This window comes from Bos mutus, chromosome 29 (genome assembly GCF_027580195.1).
Source record: "Bos mutus isolate GX-2022 chromosome 29, NWIPB_WYAK_1.1, whole genome shotgun sequence".
Lineage (NCBI taxonomy): Eukaryota > Metazoa > Chordata > Mammalia > Artiodactyla > Bovidae > Bos > Bos mutus.
Genome location: NC_091645.1, coordinates 1,039,559 through 1,066,798, shown reverse-complemented (window position 1 = coordinate 1,066,798; position 27,240 = coordinate 1,039,559). Strand labels below are relative to the sequence as shown.

Sequence of the window (27,240 nt, the reverse complement as noted above, 5' to 3'; positions counted from 1 at the left end):
AAAACAGGAAGGGTCCACCAGTCTCCAACAAAGGAGGAAGGCTTGTTTAAGGCAGACGAAATAACAGCATAAACATAAGTATTCAGAGACCCTGCACACACAACTGCTAAGCCACTGCCCTTCAGATCCCAAGTCCAGTAATCCCACTCATTCTACACCACAGCTGACATTATTTGGGCACTAAATTGTAAAGCAATAACAGTAAAGAACAGCCAGTGTAGAATAAGGCGCTAATTGTGCAGTAAAGATGCTTAGTGCAAACAGAATTCAGATAAATCAATGCACCCTTTTACATCCACGGAATATTCTAAAACTAGACATCTCCGAAGAATTGACACTTCTGAACTGTGGTATTGGAGAAGACTTTTGAGAGTCCCTTGGACTGCAAGGAGATTTAACCAGTCCATCCTAAGGGAGATCAGTCCTGAGTGTTCACTAGAAGGACTGATGTTGAAGCTGAAACTCCAACAGTGTGTGGCCACCTGATGTGAAGAACTGAAACTCATTTGAAAAGACCCTGATGCTGGATAAGATTGAAGGTGGGAAGAGAAGGGGACGAGAAGAGGATGAGATGGTTGGATGGCATCACCGACTCAATGGACATGGGTTTGGGTGGACTCCGGCAGTTGGTGATGGACAGGGAGGCCTGGCATGCTGCGGTTCATGGGGTCACAGAGTTGGACACGACTGAGTGGCTGAACTGAACTGAACTGAGAGATCTCCACACCACAGTTTTGTACTAGGATGAAACAGAAACCATGTTTCTTCATCAACGAGAGCCAGGCCTGCCTCCCAGCTCCCTTCTGACTCCCTACAGCTGAGTGAAAGGTCTCTCCTTGGGTCTACGACTTTTCACTCCTCTCTGCTCAGGTGACAACTAAAGGCCCTGCTTCTCAGGAAGGAAGCAGAAATCAGAAGTCAACCAAGATGAAGGCAAGGGCCCAACTCTCTGAAGAGACTAAAGGGCCAACACAGAAGGCAGGGCCCGTGGGAGGGAAGGAAGTGGAGGGGCGGGGGCCCTGCAGCCCGCCGGGGGTTTCCTTCTTCTTCATTAAACACAGCTCTCACCCTCAATGCTGCTTCATAAATATTCTTTGCTGTAGCTGGTTCCACTGGCTGCACGGGGTTATGATGACTTCTAAAAGCAATCCAAGAAGTGGGAGCTTTTGATCCTTTTCTCAGTGGTCTAACCTAAACCTGGATCACTGGAATCACCCCCACTTCTCTGCTTCCAGCATCTTGCTTCTCTTCCTAAGCTATGGCCACTTCATTGTCTCTCTCCACAGACCAGAGACAAACGCTGGTATTTACTGGGCGCTTCCCTGGTGGCTCAGATGAGAAGGAATCTGCCTGCAGTGCAGGAGATGCGAGTTTGACCCCTGGGTCAGGAAGATCCCCTGGAGAAGGAAATGGAAACCCACTCCAGTACTCTTGCCTGGAGAATCCCATGGACAGAGGAGCCTGGTGGGCTACAGTCCATGGGGTCGCAAGAGTCAAACACAACTTAGTGATTAAACAACAACATGGTAATGCTATGTTTAACTTTTAAGGATCTCTTTAACATGTCTTGAAAATAGGAAATGCTACAAAGAAAAGCCAGAAGGATACTGAAAGCAAAATGCAAAACCTCAGTGAGATCAAAGAAGTTAAAAAAAAAAAGTTTATCTAGTCTCACCCCTTCTTTCAATAAGCTGAAGTCTGGGCACAAGGAACCGAAACAGTATACTTCTTCTTAAAAGGCTAAGAACACTAGCAGGAGAAAGCTAAGATATGTAATTCTTGTTGTTCAGAGCGAGCCGCGAGCGGCCCAGGGCACAGACGCAGCCTCTCTGCACCTGCCTCACCGGCTTTCATGCAGCTGATCACCACCAACGCTTTAGCAGGATGGCCAGTGGCAAGACGGAAACGTGGAGGGGCTGCACCAGAAGAGGCCACGTCGACACCTTTAAATTAAGTGAAGAAGAAAATAGCTCGCTGAAGGCAGAGTGAGCTAACCACAAATGAGAAACCGACTCTTCTGACACAAGCAAAACTCCAGCGTGACGGGGACGGCGGCGAGCCAGGAGACAGGCAGGGGCGCCAGCGGCGCTCGGGGGCAGGGGGTCCATAAACCGCAACCCAGTCAGCTCGCTGTGCGTGGCTCCCCACAGACACACCTGAAACACCAGCGGGGGGCCAAAGCAGAGTCTAGCAAAGATGCATGTGCCAAAGGCAGAAGTACTCCCAGATTAGCTCTAGCAAGCCCTTTAAAGTTCAAACCAGAACCAAGGCCAGGAAGGAAACAAAGCGAAAGGGAGCTTATTATGAATCAAAAAAAGTCATTCCTTTCTCACGAGTGGCTCTGCCTGGTCGCTTCAGATACAGACAGGCCCGGTGCTTGGACTGGGGAACGTGATAAAGACAAATACAGACGTGACTTAAAAGCCAACAGCAAAGTGGGCTTCCCGGGTGGCGCTAGTGGTAAAGAATCCTCCTGCCAATGCAGGAGAAGCAAGAGACACGGGTTTGATTCTTGCCTGGAATATTCCAGGGACAGACAAGCCTTGTGGCTACAGTCCTTAGGGTCCCAAAGTGTTGGACATGACTGAGCACGCATGCCAGCACACACACACAAACGCACACACATGCCCTTACCTGTAACATCCCTTATGTGTGAGCTTCTGGAAGGTCGAGACTTAACTCCCACCTACCAGGCAGACCTACGGTCTGAATACGTGGGAAAGAGTATAGAAAAGCACAAGGACTCATTTGACAGAGGAGAGGGAAACAGACATACACTGAGAATAATATAAAATCTAGGTGAAAAAAAAACAAAGGTTATCAGGACAGAGAGCTACAGGTCCTTGATAAAGTGGGATTCTCCTGGCACCCAGCATCACGTCACTCAGGCCCGAGAAAAAACAGAACGCCTGGCTGCAAAGCGGAGTATTAGACCTAGAAGTGTATGACGTCTGTGCCCCTCCTTTGTTTTAGAGAAAACAATACTGAGGTTTGGAGAGATTCAGCAACATATCCAGGACTGACTGTTAACAACGGCAAAGCCAGGCCTGGTCTCCTGGAAGGCCTTCCACTAAACAGTATTGATGATGGTGGTGCTGGTGCTGGTGCTGAAGAACTTACAAGCAAACATTACAATGAGGGCTTTACATATATTATCCCATTCAATCAATCCTCAACAAACTTATAGGACAGTAGCAGTACTTAGGTGGTGCCAGTGGCAAAGAACATGCCTGCCAAGACAGGAGACATAAGAGACCCCGGTACGATCCCTGGGTCGTGAAGACCCCCTGGAGGAGGACATGGCAACCCACTCCAGTGTTCTTGCCTGGAAAATCCCATGGATGGAGGAGCCTGGTAGGCTGCAGTCCATGGGGTCACCAAGAATCAGACACAACTGAGCGACTTCACTTTCACTTTTCACTTTCATGCATTGGAGAAGGAAATGGCAACCCACTCCAGTGTACTTGCCTGGAGAATCCCAGGGACAGGGGAGCCTGGTGGGCTGCCATCTCTGGGGCTGTACAGAGTCGGACACGACTGAAGTGACTTAGCAGCAGCAGCAGCAGTACTTAGGTGGTGCCAGTGGCAAAGAACATGCCTGCCAAGACAGGAGACATAAGAGACCCTAGTGCAATCCCTGGGTCGTGAAGATCCCCTGGAGGAGGAAATGGCAACCCACTCCAGGGTTCTTGCCTGGAGAATCCCATGACAGAGGAGCCTAGAGGGTTACGGTCCACAGGGCCACAAAGAGTTGGGACAGGACTGAAGTGACTTAGCGCACGTGCAGTACTATTATTAGCCCATTTCACACGTGAGGTGCAGAGAGGTTAAGCTACTGGCCCAAAGTCACACAGCTACTGGTAGAAGCAAAGGGAGATGTGCAACAGCATGGATGAACCTGGAAAGCATTACGCTAAGTGAAAGAAACCTGACACAGAAAAACGGATAAATCACAGCAGGATCTCACTGATACGTGGAATCTAAAAAAGTCAAAACCCATGGAGAAGCGCAGAACAGAATGGTGGAGGCTGGGGTGGGGGTCAGGGAGATGATGGTCAGAGAGAACAAACATTCAGTCATGAGATGAATACATTCTAGGGTGTAATGTGCAACATGGAGACGACAGTTAATAATACCGAATGCCTAATTTGCTACGAGGTAGACCCTCAGTGTTCTCACCACACACAACAGAAGTGGTGACTGTGTGAGGTGACGCATGTGTTAATTTACTTGATTGCGATAATCATTTCACAATGTGTATGTACATCAAATCATCTCGTGGTACTCCTTAAAAATATACACTTTTTATTTGTTAATTATGCCTCAGTACAGCTAGGAAAAGTAAATAAGAGGGAAAAAAGCAGCACATGAAGGATGGAAACCTAGGTCTAGCTGAAATCCATGCTCTTGACACTTATATTAATATTTGACTGCCTCCAAACAAGGGAGGAAGTCACATTTTTAACTAAAATGTACACCAGAAACTTCTTATCACTGGGTAGTTTTTATTGTCTTATCACCTTGCCATTCAAGATTAAAAACAAACAAACAAAAAAACAATCTGTACTAAGGGATATAAAGAACAAAAATATTTTAACTTTGGTGAGAAGGCTTAAGACTCTCCAGCCCAGACAACAGAACTGATTAGACTCAGACCTGAAAAATTAGAGGCTGGAGCCAAAACACGTCCCTTTGGGATTTTGTCTGGCATCTTGCACTTTCAACAAGTTCCATATTTATTTTCACAGAGCTAATTCTGACTGGATAGTGTTGCTGCCAGGCCCGGTTGGTGATTTCAGAAATCAGTGTTTACCAGATCTTGGCACTTCCACTAAAAACATCACAGAATCACCAGTTTAATCATAAGCGTGGCTACGTTTAGTTTTAGAAAACAGTTATTTTTGAAAATTGTCAAAATGTAAAAAATGACATTAAATGAAACTGATGCTTTTTGATTAAATAAAAAGCATCTGACTTTTGTAAGAAATGCCATTTATCTTCTCAGATACCACAGTGAGAGTGCCATCTCATCGTACATGGAGATGCTTTGCTCTGTAAGCTGCAGAACCAGAATGTCTCCCTGCAGACACCTGCCCCAGCGCCACACCACAACCTTTCCCCGCACAACCAAACCGCAGGCTCGGGCTTCCAGTCCCTCCACGATCTACACCCGTCCCAGAACTGCAGCTCCAGGAGGGCCACCTGCTGCAGGCCCCGTGAATCACAATCCTCAATGTGCATCACAAAGACGAGGGCAGCAGAGAAGGCTTCCTGCACACGATCAGAGGCCCAGTGCTGTGTGAAGGCCCTGGCTCAAGCTCTCTCCTCTCATGCCCCCACACTCGGCAGGAGGTGCCCCTCTTACCGCCAGCTTTAAAGACTGAGGCACTGAAGCTCAGCAGGGCTAAGGGAGCTGCCCTGGGCCGCACACACGCACACAACCCAGGTCCCTCAGACGTGAGCGCCCAGCCCTCGGCCCCCTCACCCCGTGGGGCTCTCCCTCCCCTCAGATGTGAGCGCCCAGCCCTCGGCCCCCTCGCCCCGCGGGGCTCTCCCTTCCCTCGTGCACAAAGCCCAGGAAGGCCCCCCTGCCATCTCCTCAGACAGCGCAGGGCAGGTTCTCCCTTCCAGTCTGAAGGGAAAATGCTAGCGGTTCTCCCAGACAAACCAGCTGGATAAAGGGAGCATAAAAGGAAGAGAAAACATCTCTGCCCTTAAGAACTCGACCGTCTAAGCTAGAGGGCTCTAAACAAATCCCTGTATCTCTAGGGCATTTCCGGTCAGCAGTGTATTTCCATTGTCATCTGGGACACATGCACACACACGGAGCCTGACTGCGTGTGACGCGCTGACACTTCCTAACCTTCTTTCCTTTTCTTTTAATTCGAGTATAGTTGGTTTACAATATTACAGTCATTTCAGGTGTACAACATAATGATTCAATACTTTTATAAATTATATTCCATTGAAAATTATTATAAAATATTGGGTATATTTTCTGTGCTGTACAATATATCCTTGTGTGCTCAGTCACTCAGCTGTGTGGGACCCTTTACAATCCTATGGATTGTTGCCCACCAGGCTCCTCTGTCCACAGGATTCTCCAGGCAGGAACACTGGAGTGGGTTGCCATGCCCTCCTCCAGGGGGTCTTCCCGACCCAGTGATCCAACTCCTGTCTCGTGTGTCTCAGGCACTGCAGGTGGATTCTTTACCGCTAAGCTATCAGGAAAACTCCACAATATACCCTTGTTGCTTATTAATTTTATACATAGTAGTCTGTATCTCTTAATGCCATGCTCTTAGGTCCCTTGGCTTTTTTTGTTGTTGTTGTACCACACACACGGTTTATGTGGGATCTTACTTCCGTAACCAGGGATCAAACCTGTGCCCCCTGCATTGGGAGTGCAGTCTTAACCACTACACTGCCAGGGAAGCCCTTTTTTTTTTTTCAGTGTGTCAACCTACTAACTTGACTCTGTGACTGTAGATTCTGGATGGTAGCTTGAAAAGCCCTGCTCCAGAATGCCCTATTTTAGCTCTAACTTTAAAAATAAATAAAAACAATCAGGAAGCTGGCCCTGACATCTAGCTTAAGTTTCTTAGGCTGCCAGGTCACTCCAATGCGCACGGCTGCACACGTCCCTGGACGGACACAGCAGTGACCAGGGTGGCTGAGGGCCTGCACCTGGAGTCCTCTGACCCGCACCCACGCGCTGCCCGAGTCCTCCAGATTCTGGCCTGTAAACTGGGAGCCAACGCCACTCACCCCCGAGCTTGTCGCAGGCCACCTGCCCGGAAGCTGGTCCCCGCTGCTCCCCGCTGCTCGGGAGGCCTAGGACACGGGCAGGAGGGGGCCAAGCTTAGCCTGTGGGACAGGCCCGAATCCCAACCCTGGCCTCCGCCCCGCAGCGCCTGACGCCCCCCGGTGGTCGCGGACAGCTCTGCGGCTGCAGACCGGCCTGTGGCCCCTCCACCACGCCAAGGGCCGCCTTCAGACCTCACCTCTCAGGGAGGAAAGGTCTGTTTTCTATAGGAAGCATGACACATGAGGTGCCTAAGCTATGACGGGGCCTCGGCCAGGCCCCTGCCCTCGGAGCACGCCCTCAAGCTGGGCAGATGGACAGGTAAACAGGTGACCATATAACCCACTGGGCCAGGCGGTGTAACTGAAACCCAGGCATCCAGGGAGAGCGCAGCTCATGCTGGAAGGCCCACTCCTTAATCCTAGCTGACTTTTTTTAGTAGGAAAAAAGCCACAGCTCACAAATTGCTAATGTATTAAGAATCAGAAACTACCGCCTCCAAGCCAAGTCTCAAGCCCGGAAGAAAAGCATCCTTGTCTGCTCTTGTTGTTTAGTCACTAAGTTGTGTGCAACTCTTTGTGACCCCATGGACTGTAGCCCACCAGGCTCCTCTGCCCATGGGATTTCCCAGGCAAGAATACTGGAGTTGGTTGCCATTTCCTGTTCCAGGGGATCTTCCTGACCCAGGGGCCGAACCCACATCTCTGGCATTGCAGGCAGATTCTTTACCAAGCCACCGGGGAAGCCCATCCTTGGATATACCCACAGCAACAGCAAGCAGGACTGTCATGACTCCAGCGCTGCCTCCCTGATGTGACTGTATGCTCCCTGAGGCTGGAAGTAAGGTCACCTGTTCAACATCACATGACAAATATCATAAGACTGGAATCTCAAAAGATGGAAAATCGCTGATTGCCTTTCCAGTTCCTCTGGAAGTTGCTCTATATTTGTCCAGAATCAAAATTACAAAAGGAAGGAAGGGTGGGTAGGATGAAAGGCCTCCTATGAGGTGGTCAAAAATAAGACTGAATCTGCTGGATGCTTAAGTAGGTCTTCTGAAAGGTGAGGCCAGAGGCCTCAAAGTTAGACTTTAAAAGTCATCTTAAGATTATAAGTCACTGTATAAGTGTGTACTAAAAGTATTCATGTGTCCAATGTGCATACTTGAAATACGTGTTTCTCAGTATGAAGATTCATTAAAAATCTAAAAAGAGGGTTACCACATGGCCCAGCAATCCCACTGCTGGGCATAGATCCAGAAAAGAGGGAAACTGTAAAGATACATGCACCCCACTATTCATAGTGGCACTGTTGACAACAGCCAAGACATGGGAGCAACGTGACAGATGAAGGGATAAGAAGACGTGTTATATATACACAGTGGAATATTACTCAGCCATAAAGAAGAATGAAATAATGTCATTTGCAGCAACATGGATGAGCCTAGAGATTACCCTAAGCGAAGTAAGTCATACAAAGAAGGACAAATACCATATGATAGCACTTATATGCAGAATCTAAAAAATCACACAAATAAATTTATTTACAAAACAGAAACAGACACTGCAAATAAAACTTATGGTTACTAAAGAGGAAAGGTGAGGAGGAAGAGATAAATTAGGAACTTGTGATGAACACATATAGACTACTATATATAAAATAGATAACCCACAAGGACTGTATATCACAGGAACTGCATTCAGTATCTTAAGCTGTATGTATGTGTGTATGTATATAACTGAATCACTTGGCTGCACACCTGAAACTAAAACAACATTGTAAATCTCTGGTGTGTGTGATATGCTTAGGTGCTTGGTTGCGTCTGACTCTGCAACCCCATGGACTGCAGCCGCCAGGCTCCTCTGTCCACAGGGATTCTCCAGGCAAGAATACTGGAGGTGTTGCCATGCCCTTCTCTAGGAGCTCTTCCCAACCCAGGGATCGAAACCAGGTCTCCCGCACTGCAGGCAGATGCTTTACCGTCTGAGCCACCAGGGAAGCCCAAAATATCACACTTCAATTAAAAAAAAAAACAAAAAACCTGTTTCCAACATCCTATTTTGGCATTTCTTAATTTTTTTAAACTACTGGGCTTGGGCGCTTGAGAGTGGCCATGTGGTTAACAAGGATACCCTGAGAGCTCTGGTCCCAGCAAATGAAGCAAATGTCAGCTACCCAGCTCCCAAACCAAAAACCTTAGAAAATACCTGGCTAAAGCAGGACTCTTTATGCTCCATCCTCTCTCTCTCGCTTTGGAGAAGGGAGTGTACCAGGAAGGTCAGTTACTAAGGCTCTCGGGACGGTGGGAGCGTCTCAGGCCTCTGCACCCGAGTTAAAGGTCTGTGATCTCTCCAAGTCGTGCTGGCTTAAAATAAAGACAGAAAGTAGTAACCTGTTCGTTGAGTTCCGGGAGATTTCATGTACGCTGTCTCGTTTACATCTGCTCAGCTCCTTCAGATATTATGATGATGCCCGGCTTAGGGAACACAGATGCAGAGGTTGAGTAAAAAGCCAGGAGGTGACTGGGAGGGACACTCAGATGGGCCCAGACGTGGCCCCCAGGCCCCACAGAATCCTTGCCAGCGGGGGCAGCACGTGAAGGGGGCACATGTTCACTCTCAGAAGACAACTGAGTTTTAGTTAATACCCCTGCTGATGTTTTGTCTGAAACATCAGAGAAGCCTATGCAGTATGCAACCTAAAGTCTCAGGTTTGTGACATCCCTTGAGAACCCATCCAGGGACATCCCTGGTGATTCAGCGGTTAAGAATCTGCCTGCCAATACAGCTGACTCGTGTTTGATCCCCGGTCTGGGAAGATTCTTCATGCTGCAGAGCACCTAAGCCGCATGCCTCAACTATTGAGCCCATGCTCTGCAACCAGAGAAGAGAAGCCACGGCTGCTGCACCTGGAGAGCAGCCCCAGAGCTCTGCAGCTCGAGGAAGGCCACACGCAGCAACAGAGGCTGAGTACACTCAGTAAATAAACAAATAAAATTTGTAAAAAAAGAAAAGAAAAAGAACCGGTCTGTGAGCGGGGGTCAACAGTGGCTCACTGTGAGGCAAGCCTGTGCACAGCGCCTGAGAAGTGCGACACGCCCGCGACGCAGACACTTCAAGCAGCAGGCTGCCTGCCAGGGCTCTGCAAGAGGCTCAGGCAGAAGAACTGCAGAGAGAGACGGGCAAACACACACCCGAAAGCTTGTGTTTACTCCCCAAAAACGCAGGGAAAGCAGAGTCCCGAGGACAGAAGGATGTCCAAGCGGACAGGCCCTGCATCCCAAGGAATGGGTGGAGATGACTCCATCACCACCTGCGTCTCTTCATAGACCTCACCACCCCACCGCACTCACCCAAGGCCTTAGGCAAGAACACCCAGAGAAAAAAGAGGGAAAGGGGAGAAAATGCGAACAAAGAGCAAAATTCCCACAATTCTGTGGTCCATCAGATCAGAGAGCTGGCCTGAAACATGGCTCCATTTGCACACAGAACCTCTGAGTCGGGAGGCCGGCGCCCCAGCGCCCACACCTGTTCCCCTCTGGGGAGAGGTCACTCCTGCCTCTGAACAGGCCCAGGAGCTGCTACCCGACTCCCCGCTCCCAGATGGGCTCCCAAAAGCATGTAGAGTGAGGCAAGAGGCCACACTGGGCAGACGGACCTGGGTTCCTCTACTCAGTGTTATGCGGCAGCAGGAACGGGAGGAAGCCTGGGGGAGAACGGATACTTGTACAACTGTAGCTGGGCTGCTGTGCACCTGAAAATATCACAGCACTGCTAATCAGCTATGCTCCAATACAAAATTAAAGGTTTTAACGAAACTAAAACAGAAAGACCTGGGTTCAAATCTCTGGCGCTGCTACTCACACACCGGGTCTGTTGGCATCACCTGATTCTCGCCTTACAAAACAGGGACAGTAATTCCCCATTTCCAAAGTTGTTGTGAGGAGTAAATGAAACAACACACCTAAAAGCCTTGATCGTCAACCAGCCGCTCTTACTAACATAAGCAGAAGCCACCCAGCCCTGGGTAATAACTAGATCTCATTCTTTAAAAGAAAAAGATTTCAGGAAGTTAATGAGGACTGACCATTTTCAGAAAAATCAAGGCTGTGGGGTGGGGAAAACTACACTCCCTCGCCTTCTGGAAGGATTCTGAAACCTCTCCACCACCGGCGCCCCTACCAGACGGAGAAGTGGCTGGCAGGTCTCCTTACCTCCAGACTCTTCACACTTTATAAATATACCACACGACCCACCAGAGAGTGCTCGCTGCCAACCTCCTGGGCAAACAAGCCCAACAATATTTGATCCGGAAATTAAACGTCCAGGCAGCCCAGCCACACTCAGTTCAAAATAGATCTCTGTGACCTACTTAGTCTTCCAGTACCATTCCCAACGCCAGACCCAGGGGGGCGGGCGGGTCCGCTGACTTCCGCAGGGCCCTGCACAGCACCCCAGCTTTCCTGTAATTCAAAACGTGCACTGAAACAGTGATGGCTCAAGAAATTATCTTGGAAGGGGCCAGAAAGAAACCTTAGCTTAGAAACAGCTGATTGAAACAGTTGTTAAAAAGCAAAGAGTCTCAAAGTCATGACGACAATGCACCCCTCTGACCAGCTCCCATGATGAATTTTAATTCATTTAAACAAAGGCTACCATCTCTCTTGACAGTCCATTTTCAAGCTACCTATCCATCACCCTCACAGTTGTTTCTAGAGTATCGATACCTTCTCCAGGACACAATGGGCTCCTTGAGACCCTGTCTTCTTTATCGTGATATTTCACAGCATCTTGGTGCAGCGAGAAGCAAGCACCGCATTCACCACCACTGCCTCACCAGCAAGTCTTCCAGGTCCCACCCACTCCCACGCTTGGCTCCTCAAGATTAGGGACTACAAAGAGACAGACTTTGCTGGCTATAAAGATGAGAAAGGCACAGAAGACCAGGGAAAGCTGCTACATAGTTTCAACCACCAGGTAGCTACCAAACAGACCTCCTCTATTATAATTCATTTCACTAGGGCCGTGTGACCCTTGGGGCAGGAGACCAGGGAACCGGGGAAGTGAATCCAAGGGCCTTGGCAGAGTCGAAGCCAGTAAAATCCCAGAGCATTCCAACATACAGTACGAGGCAGACAATGGAACACTGTCTTTAACCAACTAGGGAACGGTGGAGGAAGCAAGCTGAGGGCCAAAACCAAAGAGAACAAGTCAAAGCAAAGCTGCTAGTCTTCACCTCCAAATCCACCCTCCCCAGGTCTCCAGCATCAGCAGCATAGACTCCTCTCCCAGACTGAGCTCTCAAATACCCATCCCAGAAATTTACTTGGTAGCCCTTTAGTTTGTTTAGCACTTTGACCCCATCATGACATTTAATCCTCTGTGATCACGAGGCAAGCAGAACAAGCATTTTCATTGCCCGCTTAGAAATGAGGAAATTGAGGCCATAGCATGTCTACCCCATGGTAAAAACCAGGTCTACTGCACAGACCTTCTAACTCCAAGTTCAATGCCTTTTCTCTAAAATCACTCGCACAGTATGCCCAGGCCTGGGAAAGCCAGCTATCTGAGCTCCAGCCCTCTGGTCTCAAGCCCACTAGCCCCTACGACTGAGAACCTTCTGGAGACAGAACTCTGACACACAGGCCACACACACACTTCCACCTGCTTTACAAACAGGTGCAGAGAAATCCTCGACCGCGGTGTCCCTTATGTCAGCCACTCGTGCCCCAAGCCAGGTGACCGCCCACCTGCCTGTAAACACACTAAACCCAACTCCAGAGCTTTCAAAGGAGAGACACACACACACTGCTTTCTGCAATCAAATGGTGATCTCGGGGCAGGGTAGGTAATCGCAGACCCAGCAGCCACAAACCAGAGATCCTAGACCTCCGAGTACCAGCACCCTGGGTCTACATCCTGTTTCCGGGACTCCTTACTCTCTGTGACCTTAAGCATCTTTGTTTCTCTAAATCTCAGCTTCCTCATTTCTAAAATAAGGAATTTAAAAAAAGGATCTCACAGTGAATATATTTCATGCCACAGAACTGAAAAATGGTTAAAAAGGTAAGTTTTGTATATTTCACCACAATAAAATAAAATGGGCTAGCATTTATATTGTTAGAGAACCTCACAGGTTCATAACAAGGATTAAATAAAAGTTTAATGGCAATTCTTATGTGTGTAGCACATACTAAAGCATAATAAATAGCTATTTATTATTTATAGTAATTTTAATATTAATAGCTTTTATTATCTGGGCAATATGTGCTCAACATGGAAAATGCTGAAAACAAAAAGATAAAAAGAATCTCCTTTAATACTAAAATCCAGAAGCAACCACTGAAATAAAATTCTTTATGGTATTTCTCCAAAGCATAGATATTTTGTAAATTTGGAATATAATATATAGTCAACTTTGTCATCATGATCCATTCTTTTCTGAAAAACTGCAGAAACAACTCTCTCTACATCCAGAAATAAAGGGACTTTGTTCAGGGCAAGGATCAAAAGTTGCATGAAACTTGAGGCAGGAACACAGAGCTCACGCTGAACAGCTGGGGACACCTGCCCCCAAAGCCAGGAGGGAGGTATCCGTCAAACCCGGCCACCTGTTCCTCCCTCCCCATCGACGCTCACCCAGAGAGCAAGACCCCGGGGTCTGGCCAAGCAAGACAAGGGCCATGGGGGAGCCCATGGGAGCTCTGCGCACCATGTCCCCGCCCTCGGGAGCTCCTGCAGTAACAGGAGAGCCGTGCAGGCAAGTCACCCTGGGGCCTGTGCCGCAGGCTGCGGGGGCACAGGAAGGAGACACGCATGACAGCCATCCCATCCAGCCCCCGGTAAAGAGGAAGTCACCCAGGCCCATGAGACAAGTGACAGCCCCAAGGCTGCAGGGATGAGACCAGTCCCGACTTCGGGCCAGAAGGCTGAGCTCTCAGGGTCCTGAGGTAGCTCACAGATGCCCAGTTTAAAAAAAACACACACGAAAAAAAAAAACAAAAAGAAACCATCAAGGCCAATATCCAGTATGTACGAACAAGTCCTTATTTACTAGGTGCTTAGGGCACATCCCCAGTGGCTCAGCATTAAAGAATCCTCCTGCCAATGCAGGAGACGCAGAAGGCGCAGGTTCGATCCCTGGGTGGTAAAGATCCCCTAGAGAAGGAAATGGCAACCCGCTCCAGTAGTCTTGCCTGGAGAATCCCATGGACAGAGGAGCCTGGCAGGCTACAGTCCACGAGGTCACAAAGAGCCAGAGACAACCAGGCAGGCACACACTGGGAGCATGTCAGCACAGAGACAGTGGCGCCTGGGCACAGGACAAGGAGCTTGTTTTACCCAGACCCTGGGGCTCTGCCTGGCTCCCGTCCGTGGGCAAGGCCTCTCTGCCTCAAATGCGGAAATGAGGCCAGACTCCACCAACTCCTGGGGACGCCACGTGGGCCAAAACTTCCCGGAGCGCCCGGCAAAGAAGGAAGCTCTTCTGCTGGGCTGGGGAAGCAGCCCCAGGACCAACTCCAGAGAAGGAACCATGACCCCACAAAACACACTTAAAGGTTCTGTCCCGGGCGAGGCATGGCCTTCCCCCACTTTCTTTTGGACGGGTGAGTATTCTGTTGGGAAGCAGGGGCAGGGAGCGAGCAGCACCCCCAAGGCAATTCCTGAAATCCAACAGAGGAGCAGCTGCTCCAGGCACTGGGGAGTTCTATTTCCATCTCTGCTTACACGTAATTATCTCCTAAAGCGGTGCTCCCCGGAGGGCTGGCAGTGCCAGTGGCCCCAGGTCACCTCCTGGACCGGCTGCTCCTGCACCAGCATCACAGAAGGAGGCCTGGAAGACAGCCCAAAGCAGGGCCACCCGCGGCCCACTCCTCCCAGGCCCGGATTGCAGCAGTGCCAGGCCCTTTCCTCTGGTGACGCAGAGAGGAAATCAAACGGGAGCCAGATAAGGAGCTCCGACGCCAAGCAATCCATAGTTATGAGTCCCCAGGGGCCACGCGGGCCAAACCAGCCCAGGCCGGCCAGCCATGCCCGGGGCACTTTCCTTCCAACAACGACGGGGCTCGGATGCAGGCCCGAGTGCTTTCACAGCAAATAGGAACGACAGCGCACAGCTCTGCGTGCCAGCGACGAGCTGGGGGCAGGGAGGGCCTGGGTGCCCTGACGCCACCCGGGTCCCCGGCCCGGCGCTCTGCAGGCCAAGGGAGGCGGCCTGAGGCGCTGACTCCACTCTTCTCATGGTGACGGGGTCCACGGAAGGATGTGGGCCCTGAGTGCCCTGGGCGCGCCAGCCTCAGTCGGCAGTTTCTACGCCTGCTGGGGCGCGGGCACCGTGCCAGGTGGCACCCCCCGAGCCGGGCTGGCGGCAAGACGCGCCCCGGCCTCCTCTGCTCTCTCTTCTTGCCTGTGATTTCCGCGTGGGGAGCGGGTGATGTACAGGCATCTATGAGGAGGCAGGACACACAGGAGAGGGCGGTGGGTCGAGGGTCAATAGAGCAGAGAGAGACAACTGCCACAAAACACCCTGGTGCCTGAACACGGCGCTGCAGCGGCACCTAAACCCGGAAAAGCCTCAACCGGCTGCCCACCTGCCAGCGATGCTCTCGCTGTGCTTGTGGACTCATCACTGGCTCCTATCCCAAAGGGGGCAAAAGGCCCCCACCCCAAACACACACACACACGACTTCCACCTCCGCGCCCCCACACCAGCCTGGCAGGCGCACGTGTCCACCTCGAGGCCTCTGTGGCAGCTGCCCCCTGGCCGGACCACGTCCCCGCCACACTACAACGCCCCTCAGACACGACTGCTCAGCAAGGCCTGCCTGGACCCGCTTTCAGCGCCTCACCACCCCCTGCCCCAGGCGCTCCCGTGATGTTTCAGCAACTATCCCCACCTCACACACTGTTCTGGGTCCACCACTGTCCCCACAAACCCACAGCCACCTGAAACCATGTGACCCCTTCTGGAGAGAGGGCCTTCGGATGTACACGGTTAAGGCGAGGTCACGTGGAGGGGGCCCACAAAGAAAGAGGGGCCACAGACACAGGGAAGATGCCGTGCGGTGACGGAGGCAGGGAGCAGAGGACGCAGGCACCCCCAGGAACGGGGGAAGCAAGGGAGCCCCAGGACAGCGAGAGAACAAGGCCTGGTGTTTAAGCCATCTGGTTTGCGGCCCTTTGCTGCAGCACACTAGGAAACTGGGATGACCATGGGCTGTGACCAGCTATTTATGGTCTGCTGCCCCTCACGAGAAAATAAGCCCCAAGAGAAAAGAATTTTGATGTCTTTTGCTCGATGTAAAACACCCAACGCATGGAATAGCATCCACCTGAAAAAATGTATTTGCTGGACAGGTTCTGAGTGAATGAAGATAAGCCTAGAAGGGGGGTGGGGTGCTGCACCCACCCTACAGAGGGCACAACTGAGGGGCTGGTGTCCAAGCTCCACTCAGAGACAGAAGAGCCAGAACCAGAACTGAATCGAGACCTCGCTCATTCCTTTGAGAAGCAACCTTCAGCTCCTCCGGGCGCCGAGCAAGCCACTGCCACGCGAGCCCTTGGTGAGCACGCGCATGGAGTGGAATGCAGGAAGCGCAGGCTCCAGGCGTCCCCTGGGCAGGGCCACAACCTGGCCCAGGCCACCCCAGGGCCGTGTCCTCGCCTGCAGAGTGAGGGCAGCCAGCCGGCCTGCTGGTGAAGACGCAAGTGAGGCCCCTCTTCCCACGCTGCCTCCGCGAGGCCCTCTCAGGCCCAGGGGCCAGAGGATGGCCGTCCAGCGGCTGATGCAGGGCGGTGCCTCTGGCACTCTCCCAGTGCTGCTCTGAAGTCCGGCTCACACCTCAGGGCACTCGTGCTTGCACGCCCCATAATCACACCCTGTCACACGCACAAGCGCCTGGACTCACGGTACCCAGAGTTCTGCAAGCCCCACAGTCTGCGAGCCCACCTGTGTCCCTGCCGGGCAGGCGGCTCTGTTCCTCCCCCGCAAACACGGGGCTCCCCCAGCACGTTCTGCTTTCAGGACCAAGGTTCCCTTCTGCCCCCTGGACCCAGGCAGCCAGGGTCCTCTGGAACCCTGGGCACAGCTCTGCCCACACGCAGCCGGCAGGCCTCTCTGGTTTGGGAGAAACCATCAGAAAACATAGCAGGGACTTCAGAAGAGCGTGCCATCGCACCCGCATGCACTGCACACACACGTGGTCAGGGCAGGAGACCCGTGGAAACGGCACCCCAGGGCCAGCACTGTTGGGAGCGCAACCAGGCAGGGGGTGAAGCGAGAGCCCCCCACCTGCGGGCTGCACTTCCCGGCCCTCCCTGCAGCGACCTCAGCTCACAGGGGCCCGGAGCAGCAGACGGCAGACTCTGCAGGGCACCCCGAACACTGCATGGTTCTGTTTTCCTGCAGCTAGAAGAGGCAGCACGTGGCCCATTTACCCAGCATGGAGAACAGGGTAAAGAGCCCCAAGCCTCGAGCCCGGAGCCCCGTCCCACCTGCACGCTGAGCCACCAGGCTCACAGCTGCATGTCCCCTCTCACAGCCGGGCTCAGCCTCTGAAACAAAGCGGAGAGGCTGTAAGAGGATCCGCAGGACCCAGTCACCCTAAGCAGGGGGGCCTCTGCTCTGACACCTCACGGCAGGGCTGGCGCAGGAAAAGAGCCCCGAACCCTCCACCCCACAGCATTCCCACAGCCCTGCCTGACCTGGATCTGCCTGTATCTTCCTCGACATTACCAGACGATGTGCACTGCTATATTTACCAAAGGCAACACTCGTTTGTTCATTTAGAAACACTTATTAAGGAAAGGGGCTTCCCAGGTGGCTCAGATGTAAAGAATCTGCTTGCAATGCAGGAGACCTGGGTTTGACCCCTGGGTCAGGAAGATCCCCTGGAGAAGGGAATGGCAACCCACTCCAGTATTCTTGGGCTTCACTGGTGGCTCAGCTGGCAAAGAATCTGCCTGCAATGCGGGAGACCTGGGTTTGACCCCTGGGTCAGGAAGATCCCCTGGAGAAGGGAATGGCAACCCACCCCAGTATTCTGGCCTGGAGAATTGCCACAGATAGAGAAGCCTGGTGGGCTATATAGTCCATGGGGTCGCAGAGTCAGACACAACCTAGTGATTAAACCACCATTAAGGAAAGGAGAACACAAATGAACGTGGTAGCTGCTTACTGTTGCTGAGTGCATGCTAGTAGTGTGCTGATCTTCACAAACACGACTCTCTGAATCCCCGCAACAGCCCTGTGGGTGGGTGCTGATATAACTCCTGGTTTATAGATGAGGAAATCGAGGCCAGGAGAAAAGACAACCTCACTTACATCACACAGCCATAGACGACAGAGTGAGAGCTGGAAGTGGAGCCTCCTCCCACCCCACCCGCACCTCCATCACTCCTGCCTCCTGGCCTTCTTTGAACGGCAGGTGCAGGATGCTGTCATTAAGTCAGAGCGTCCCAGAGCCCACTGTGCAGCTCAGCCCACAGGGAAAGGCCAGGTGAGGCCTCAGGACATGCCCTCTGTCCACCCAGGCTGCTCAGGGACCACCCATCACTATCTTCCCAAGCGAGCCGGGAGGGGCCAGAGGGGCACCGCCTGCTGCAGGGACAGCCCCGCCGCGGGGTGCTGCTTCACGCCGGGGTGCTGCTTCACACCCAGAACAGAGGCTGTCCTGACTTTCTGGCGTGCACTTCCCTAGCTCAGCTCCCAGGCCTGGCACCTCTGCCTCAGCTATGCAGAACAGAACTGCTATCAACGCGCTGCTTACAAGCACTTGCCCCCTTGGGGAGAGGCTCGCAGAAAGACTCTGGCAGGTCACGCCAGAATTAAAATGATCCATTACAGTGCCCAGCCTCTGGGCAAAGTGGACAGAACGTGAAACCAGGAGCACTTGCTCCCACTGCCACATCCCCACCCCTGTCTGCAGGGCACCCTGAGCAGAGCCGTGGTCCTGGGGGCTCAGCGTCCCCATCCTCCAGGACTATGATGCCTCCCCCAAAAGTAAGATCCGAAAGCCAAGTGAGTCTCATAGCCACACCAGCGATGGTGAAATGCCTACTAAACACTATCCATTTCTATCATCTAGCAGAATGGCAGTCCAGGGGGAAGGGGTGGCCTCATTATCTATTGGTACTTTAAACCAGCCCAGCCCTCAAAAGTGCAGCGTGGGGATTCGCTGTAACAGTTCAAACATGTAGAACCTGTGGCATACTGATTCCACTCCTAGAGAAATACACACATGTGTACAACAGTATGCATGTATGAAGATATAATAGCAAAACTAATGAGTTAGATTATGTCTATCAACGGGGGACTGACTCATAAATTATGATACATCTACAAACATTTTCTAGACAAAGTAAAAGAGAGAAGAATGCATGAACAGATCTGTAAGATCCATTATACGAAAAGATAAAATGGTGAAACAATATATATGATGCAATCCAATTAATGCCTACAGAAGAAACAAAGCGGTATGTTTCTGGGTCTGGACAGGCTGATGGACGTTCCAATCGTCAGGGCTGAGGAGTTAGCAGGGAGGGGCCCTTGAAAGAGGGGGTCCCAGGGGAAGGAGAACTCTGTATCTGCTGCTGTGGACTTCACTAAGTGATTGGGAGGGTGGAGTGCAAGAGTGTAACAAATTCATGTATCGCTTAGAAAAAAGGCAACAATCTGATTGAAAAATACCACCACCACCAAAACAGGGTTGTTTTGTGTTCTGGCGTGAAGCTGCCTCTGCAATTTGAACAAGTTTGGGGCCATACTCCAAGGTTTTCCCAAGAATGAATAATGAAGTTCAAGTGCAATCTCTAAGCCACAGAGACAGATGGGATCAGGGTCGACGGGGAGGAAGGGCAGGGTGGACGGCAGTGCTGTGGGAGCTGCAGCTGCCCCCCGGAAGCCGCTGGGCTCCAGGAGCCACTGTTCTGAGACTCGCCTCCCTCTAACCCCACGGGATAAGAAGAAAGTGAGAACCAGGGTGAAGGAGAGTTCCTTTTCCCACAGCAGAGGGGCGGTCACCCACTGTCAGCAACAGAGCTGCTCCCAAGTGAAGCTGGAGAAAAAGGGAAAGCAGGGAACGTATCAGTCATTAAGTCGCGTCACACTCTGCGGCCCCACGGACTATAGCCCCGCCAGGCTCCTGTCCATGGGATTCTCCAGGCCAGCACACTGCCATTCCTTTCTCAGGGGACCTTCCCAACCCAGGATCAAACCCAGGTCTCCTGCACTGCAGGTGGATTCTTTACCGTCTGAGCCACTTTCCTGCCAGGCTCCTGAAGCTCCAAGGACAGCCAGGCTGGCAGCCCAGCGTCCACATATTCAACTCCCTCCAAACAACCAGTCAAGCCTCCCTTCACATTCAACACTGAAACTGAACCGGAACACACATCAGAGGGTTCTGCCAACAGAACAAGAACAATGTGGTACAAGGAGAGATCAATCAGTGATATGCTGGGTAAAGACAGTTACTCTTTCTGCTTGTCCTTAGTAACATGTCTGTAAATTTAAAGATTTGATAAAGACCTTGTTTGCTTCCTAATAATAACTAAAACAAACACACAATTACACAGCTAAACAGAGCAAAAAGAAAAAGAGAGGGGCTTTGCTTAGGACATGATGTTCAGAAGGCAGGCTGACAGCTGACACCCCCAGGTCAGGTGCTTCCCTCCCATTAGAACAGGTACCCCGTTAGTGCACTAAACACTCAGGGCACTGTAACAGCCCACGGCTAGGGGACCACCCTCAGGACAAGGAACAGAAGCCCCGTCTTGGGGGTAAGGGGTGCCCCCCGCACAGCGGGGCAGTGGAGTCCCGTGCGTGACTCACCAGGGCGAGACCTTGCCTGCAGAAGCCAGGAGCAGGCAGGCCCAGCAAGGACCCTCGGCCCCCTCACAGTGAGGATGCAACCCAAGAAAAGCCAGGACCTGGCCAACAGGCAAGAGCTCAGCAGGAGCTACCTGAAGAGTCCAAGTGTTTACGCAAGGAAAATGGGAAGCCTGGGCAAGTTTGCACGGATGCCGGCACTGGCGAAGGGAACGGCCCGGGGCCAGCGCACTCCTGACGTGGTGGCAGGCCCCGCACGATGAGGACACGCAGGCCCCGAGAGCACAGGCATGGCGCGCGCCCCTGGGCTTTGGCACTGTTTCCCCCAGGCACGGCCCGGCTCCCCACCGCGCTGCACCCTTTGCGGGGTGGGCTCACCTCCGGGCAGGGCCGGCCACCCTGAGAACTTGCCCACCACTGCCGCCCACCAACCAGCCCCGGATGTGTGGTGACCACCCGCCACCCGCGTCTAGAGACGGGTCAGCCCTGGTGGACCCGTCAGAGGCGAGGCCCACAGCCAGCACAGTCCGCTGGGTCCCCCGGGAGCAGGAGGATGCGGACCCCACCCTGGGAGGCGGCCTCCACGGGGCTTCTCCCCTGTGATCCTTTCACCTGAAGTGTGAACATGCAAGCCTGCACATCCCTCATGGACTGGGCTCTGAGAACATGAATTCCATCCCGAGCTGCTCCAGGAAAGGTGGCAATGGAGGCCAGGGGGGTGGGCGAAGACAGGGAGGGGTTGGGGCTTATCCCGGCACCTTCCTCCAGCTTGAGAGACCACAGGAGGCCACCGTGGTTTCAGGCCCTCAGTCTGCACATGGCATCAATACCCCGCCTATGGCACAAGACTGGCCGTGAGGGGCAGAGGGGAGAGCGGAGACTTGGCCCCTCATATCTCAAGCCCCGGTCTAAGGACAGAACACCATCCACGGCCAGCGCCCCCCATGCCCCACCACCTGCCAGCCTCAACGCCGTGAGTCCAACCCTCACGCTCTCTCAGGCAAGTTATCCTGACGGCCTCAATCCTCTGCTGCCCCTTGCGGACTCCACACAGCCCCAACCCAGCCCCGTCTCCAGGATGGAGTCCAGCACCGGCAGGGCGGCCTGACCCCCGCCTTCCAGGCTCTGGACTCACAGACATCTGGGCTGCCACGCAGGCGAACATCCCACCCCAGCTCTAGGAACGCAGGCGCTTCTGAGCCGTCTCCTCATCTGAGCAGGGGGATAACACGACTGACCTCCAGAGCCTCTGTGAATTCAGCAAAGGACACCCCAGCTCTCCAAGAAGGACCACGACTCTCCCTGTCCCCAACCTGGCTCCAGAGTCTCCTCTCTTCACGACCTCGCTGTGCTGCTTCCTCACAACGAATGAACATGGGCAAGGTCAGAAAAAAGGCATATTCGAGATCTAAAGGTGAAGGATCATAAACATAAAAATTAGGCTCCCAAGATGTGAAAGATACCAAAATTAACTCATTATCAAAATAATGTGAGAGGAGGGAACAGACAGGAAAAGAAGAAAAACATCACTTCAGAGGAACTGCTTTCAAAATATATAGCTTTTTGACTTTTTCTTAGACTTCATTTTTTCCAAAGATTTAGGAAGATTACATTTCAAAAGCTCACAAAGGAGACATTTCTGGGTTTTTTTTTAAATTGTTTCTTAATTAATATCTTCAGAGAACTAAGAAGTACTTTTATAGACTGACTGAATCTTAATAAAATTCTCAGAGAAATTCTGGCATCAGTCACAACAAACACCCTCTTGGAATTTAATTTCATTTTCCACATACAACTTACTATGGAAACTCATTTATGATGATACCACCACCAGTCAAAATCTGCCTGGAACATAAAAACTTCAAAGTGCCACAAGAGATTCCTTTAGGACTTGATGGAAATTGGTCCCATATTTAGCCAAATCCTCATCTAACGGAGAATTCCCCCATGACAAACTGTCCAGATTTTACCATCAAAATCACCTCTTCCATCCACTCGCAGCCCATAGCTTCCTTCCCCTCCCACCATATACTACAGCTCTAACAATGCCTCCTTCCAGCCAGAAGTCCCCAAATTCAGTCTCTTTCCCTTTTTGCACAAAACGGACAAAAGGTAACTAGCCACATCCATCTTTAGCCCCTACCAAAGACCTGTTCCTTCTGGCTTCTAGTTTGCTTCAAGCCCCGCCTTTCTTTTAATTCTCACTTGAAGTATAGTTGATTCACAAGGCTGAGCCAGTCCCAGCAATGCCCTCCTTTCAGATGATGCTAAGACCCCGAATATTCACTGTGTGTGTTGAGGGTGCAGTGGGAAGCCAAAAGCTAAAAGAATTATTTATAAGTACAAAAACATACTTTAAAGCCTTTTTCCCTGGAGGACAGTTCCTACTGGAAGACTTAATCAATCCCATTATTCCAAGTGCCCATGGGCAAGGGGAGAGGAAGGGGTGAATGCTAACCATCACTGAGTACCTGCTGCAACTCACAAGTGCATCTCATTTAGTGCAAGGCAGATATTATCATCTTCATTTTACACACATGGAAATCAGGCTCAGAGGGATTAGGCTCACCATGTACACCAGGCCCATCAGACACTGGGTTCCTGAGTCATGGACTCATATGCTTCCAGAGTCCTCGACCTGCCCCGGGTTGGAGGGCACTGTACAGTTTACACGTTGCTTTTCACATATAAGATCTCATTTAATATCTCAATCCTGTAAGTAACAGTTAAGAATTACTTTTCCATGGGCGAGGAGCCTGGGGGAGAAGGGGTACGTGCATACGCACGGCTGAGCGCCTCTGCTGTTCACCTGACACTACACCACGTTGTTAATCACTACATCCCAAAACAAAATAAAACGTTTAAAAAAAAAGAATTACTGTTCCACTATCATAGAACATTGCATGCGTGCATGCTGTCGTGTCCGACTCTTCGTGACCCCACGGACGGCAGCCTGACAGGCCCCTCTGTCCATGGATTCTCCAGGCAGGAGCACTGGAGTGGGTGTCATTCCCTCCTCCAGGGCATCTTCCCCACCAGGGATCGAACCCACGACCCCTGCTGCATCTCCTGCATCACAGGCAGATTCTTTACTGCTGAGCCACCATATCTTGTCCTGCCTGATACATGGTGGGGGCTCAAATGACAACTATTATTAGCACCAGGATTTTTATTAATTTAATAGCTCTCAGTTAAAGTAAAAATTTATACAAGAAACTGACAGAAAAGGATTACTGAAAATGACGTGGTCAAACCCAATATGGACTTGAAAGCTATTAATGGAAGAGAGCAGAAAGACAGTTAGGATAAAACACACACACACACACACACACACACCCCTCCCCGCTCACCAGCACCATGCCAGCCATGGCATTCCAACTTCTCAGCATCCAAAACAGGATGGGCAGGAAGAGCCTCTGAACTTCTACTGAGAGATTGTCCAGAGTCTAGGGAATAGGGGTGGAGCAGACACATTATTACCTTGAGCTATTTTTAATGTATCTAATGCACTATTTGCCTATTAATTTTACTCACTTGAAACCTGGGAGGTTCAGAAATGCCACATGTAACAGGAATCAGTTCCCCATTTCTCAAGTCAGAACGGAAAAGATGACAGAAGCGTGGAGGCATAAAGACGGCAGCATCAGTCAGACAGAAGGAAACCTACGGTCCTATGGCAATGAGAGGGGCTTCCGGGGAGCTCAGCGGTAAAGCATCAGCCTGCAGCGCATGGGACCCAGGTTCAATCTCTGGATCGGGAAGATCCCCTGGAGGAGGGTATGGCAATCCACTCCAGGATTCTTGCCAGAAAATCCTATGGACCAAGGAGGCTGGTGGGGTCCTCTCGTACGGAATGGGGTCACAGAGTCGGGCATGACTGAGCACTCACCCACAGCAAGGAGAGATCCTGGGGGTATTCTTCGAGCAAGGCTGCTCCAAGTGGATCCACTGCTCATCCACTCCAGGCTTGAAGATTCAAACAAAAGAAAAAATTCAGGTCCACAGATGAGACATACATAACTTTTTAAAGCACAGTTAACAACTTTATGATAATGATAGCTGAACAGGCAATACACTAATTGTCTGCATAAGAACAGTATCCTGACGGCAAATCCAGTAGCAATTATTACTAGTTGTTGGTTTTGTTTTACCTTATGCAGCCTCTCTTGCTTCTGAGCTGTGTTAAGTCCACCCTAATTTCTTTATAATAGGCTGAGGTGGACTTTGTGTGGCTGATCAAGGTTCACAAGGAAAAAGATGTCCCTCAAACACCTACTCCTGCCACCTAAGACTGTCTAACTCATTCTGTATACTGAATTTCACACATAAAGAAACTGAGTTCCAAAGAGGGGAAGTGATGCGTTGGAGGCCATCAGTTCAGTCCCTCAGTCATGTCCGACTCTTTGCGACCCCATGGACTGCAGCACACCAGGCTTCCCTGTCCATCACCAACTCCCTGAGCTTACTCAAACTCAGGCCCATCAAGTTGGTGATGCCATTACTGGAGACCATAATCCTTGCTAATACATTTAGGACTAGGACAAGGTCTCAAGGCCTACAGTGTGGGTCTCCAGCTCTACCACTGTTGCAAATTACCTAGTGCGCTTGTGTCTTGAATACAAATTTTATTTGAAGGGGAGGAAAAAAAAAACCTAGCATGAGTCATCTCCACTGTCAAGGGGCACCACACAGATTATTCCAATAAAGCATCTGCAGAACCACTTGTTTCTGAAATAGCCAGCCTCAGCCCGAGAATCAAAGGCCATGTCTTACGCCCCTTCAGGATGACCACGACTCTGCGAACAGAGAGGCTGCTAGGCTTTGCGGATCAGTAGCCGAACCCAAGGAATACCGACGTGGCTGGTGCTGGAGAGGGCAATGGGGGTGGGTGCGTGGGTGTCAGAGGGGGTCAGAGCTGCGTCTTCTCCTGGCAACGGTTAATGATTGCATGCAGCCCAATCCTACTGCCCACGGGACCCCTAAATATCCCATCCACTCAGGGGGTCCCTCGTTAACTTCCCAGACAGCAGCGCCGCAGTAGGGGAGGCGAGTCTGGCAGACGGGGAGGGGAGGTACTTGGCCCAGGCTGTAGAGGAAGCGCGGCTCGGCCGCCTCCTCCAGCAGTTCCAGGAACTCCCCACCGGGTCTCCGGGCGCCCAGAGGCGTCCCCAACTCTGAGCCCGACCCCTCCCCCGCGTCCGCCCGGCAAGGGGGAGGGGGCAAGCCCACCGCCGCTCCACTCCGCCCCCCGCCCCCCCGGCGCCCCCCGCGGGCCTGTCTTCCCCCTGCTCACCACGGGCCCCGTCGGGTACCTGCGGACTCCAGCCGGGGACCCCGATCGCGCCCCTTCCTTTCCGCGCGCCGAACACCCGCGCCCGCCGCCTCCGGCGCCCCGCGTGCCCCAGTCCCCCGGGGCCGCCGCGCGCCCGCACTTCCCGCCCGGCCCGGGGGCTCGCGGTCTGCCCCAACTTTCCCGGCCGCGGCTCCAGCCCGCAGCGCGGAGACCCCGGCCCCGCGCAGAGACGCGCGGCCCCGCGGCCCCCGCCCGCGGCCGGCACGAGTTGCGCTCGGGACGCGCTCCGGGCCCGGGCCTCGGCAGCCGCCCGGCTCTGCGCGGGGCGGGCGCGGCGGGAACCACGGGGCCGCCGCCCCCCGCCCGGCCTGGCCCGGCCCGCGCCGCCGCTCACCTCCGCCTGCGCTGCCGCTGCCGGGAAGACGTGGCGGTGGCCGCCGCTCACGCTCCCCGCCTCGCCTCCCGGCGCCCGGGCGCGCGGCCCCGGCCGGCAGCGCCAGGCGCCCTCTGCCGCCGGGAAGCCGAATCCTCCCTCCCTAACCCTAACGCGCCCGCCCGGCCCGGCCGCCCGCCCGCGTGCCGCGGCCCCTCGCCCCGCTCTCCACCGCCGCTGCTCCGAGACGCTCCGCCGGAGGCCCCGGGCTCGCCTCGGGGAGCCCGCCTCCGGGCGCCCGCCCGCCCCGGCCAGCCGCCGCTCGCCGACCCCCCCGCTCCCCGCCGCCGGTGCGGCTCGCGCCCCAGCCGGCTCCATACCGTTTCTGCTTCCCTTAACCCTAACCCTTGCCCCGGAGAAAGTCAAGTCAGGCTGGGGAGCAGCCGGCTCGCCGTCCCCTCTCCTAGTTTAGCGCCCCGCCCGGAATACCCAAGTGCGCCACAAACACTTCTTACGGGATCCAAGGAGCGAATGAATGAGGGCAGACTTTGGCAGCTCTCCACCACGCAGGCTTCTAAACTTCCAGAGAACAGATACCCGGACCTGGATTTGTTTTTTCGTTTGTGAATTACACACACAGACACGTGCTCAGCGTTGCATAAATAAATAAGATTCACAGTTCCCGACCTCAGACCAGCACGGAGCGGCACAAGGCCCACCGCCCAGTTACTCCCGGCTTTTAGTCGAACAGATTTAGGATTTAGATCTTCCACTTAAAAGCTGGGAGCTCTTGGGAAAGCTAATCTCTCTGAGCGGTTACCTCGTCTATACACTGAGAATAGTAAAACCTACTTCCCAGGGCTGTTGTGAGCATTGAGACCTTGCATTGTATGTGAAGTGCCTTGCTCGGCCCCTCCACCCACCTATGCTGCAGAGCTAAGTGGT

At 52.5% G+C, this 27,240-nt stretch overlaps 1 protein-coding gene across 1 annotated transcript in view; it reads right to left on the bottom strand.

Annotated features, from left to right (window-relative positions):
* Window positions 1-26,673, bottom strand: part of LOC106700684 (spidroin-1) — a 74,808-nt gene extending 48,135 nt beyond the window's left edge. Inside the window, exons 1-5 of the mRNA XM_070365008.1 lie at window positions 25,942-26,673; window positions 24,519-24,595; window positions 24,164-24,218; window positions 23,980-24,075; window positions 3,469-3,598 (exon numbers count right to left, since the gene is read on the bottom strand). Of these exons, the coding sequence (XP_070221109.1) occupies window positions 3,548-3,598; window positions 23,980-24,075; window positions 24,164-24,218; window positions 24,519-24,595; window positions 25,942-26,673 (1,011 nt within the window). The 3' untranslated portion in view covers window positions 3,469-3,547. The remainder of the gene's footprint in view (window positions 1-3,468; window positions 3,599-23,979; window positions 24,076-24,163; window positions 24,219-24,518; window positions 24,596-25,941) is intronic.
* Between the last annotated feature and the right edge of the window lie 567 nt (window positions 26,674-27,240).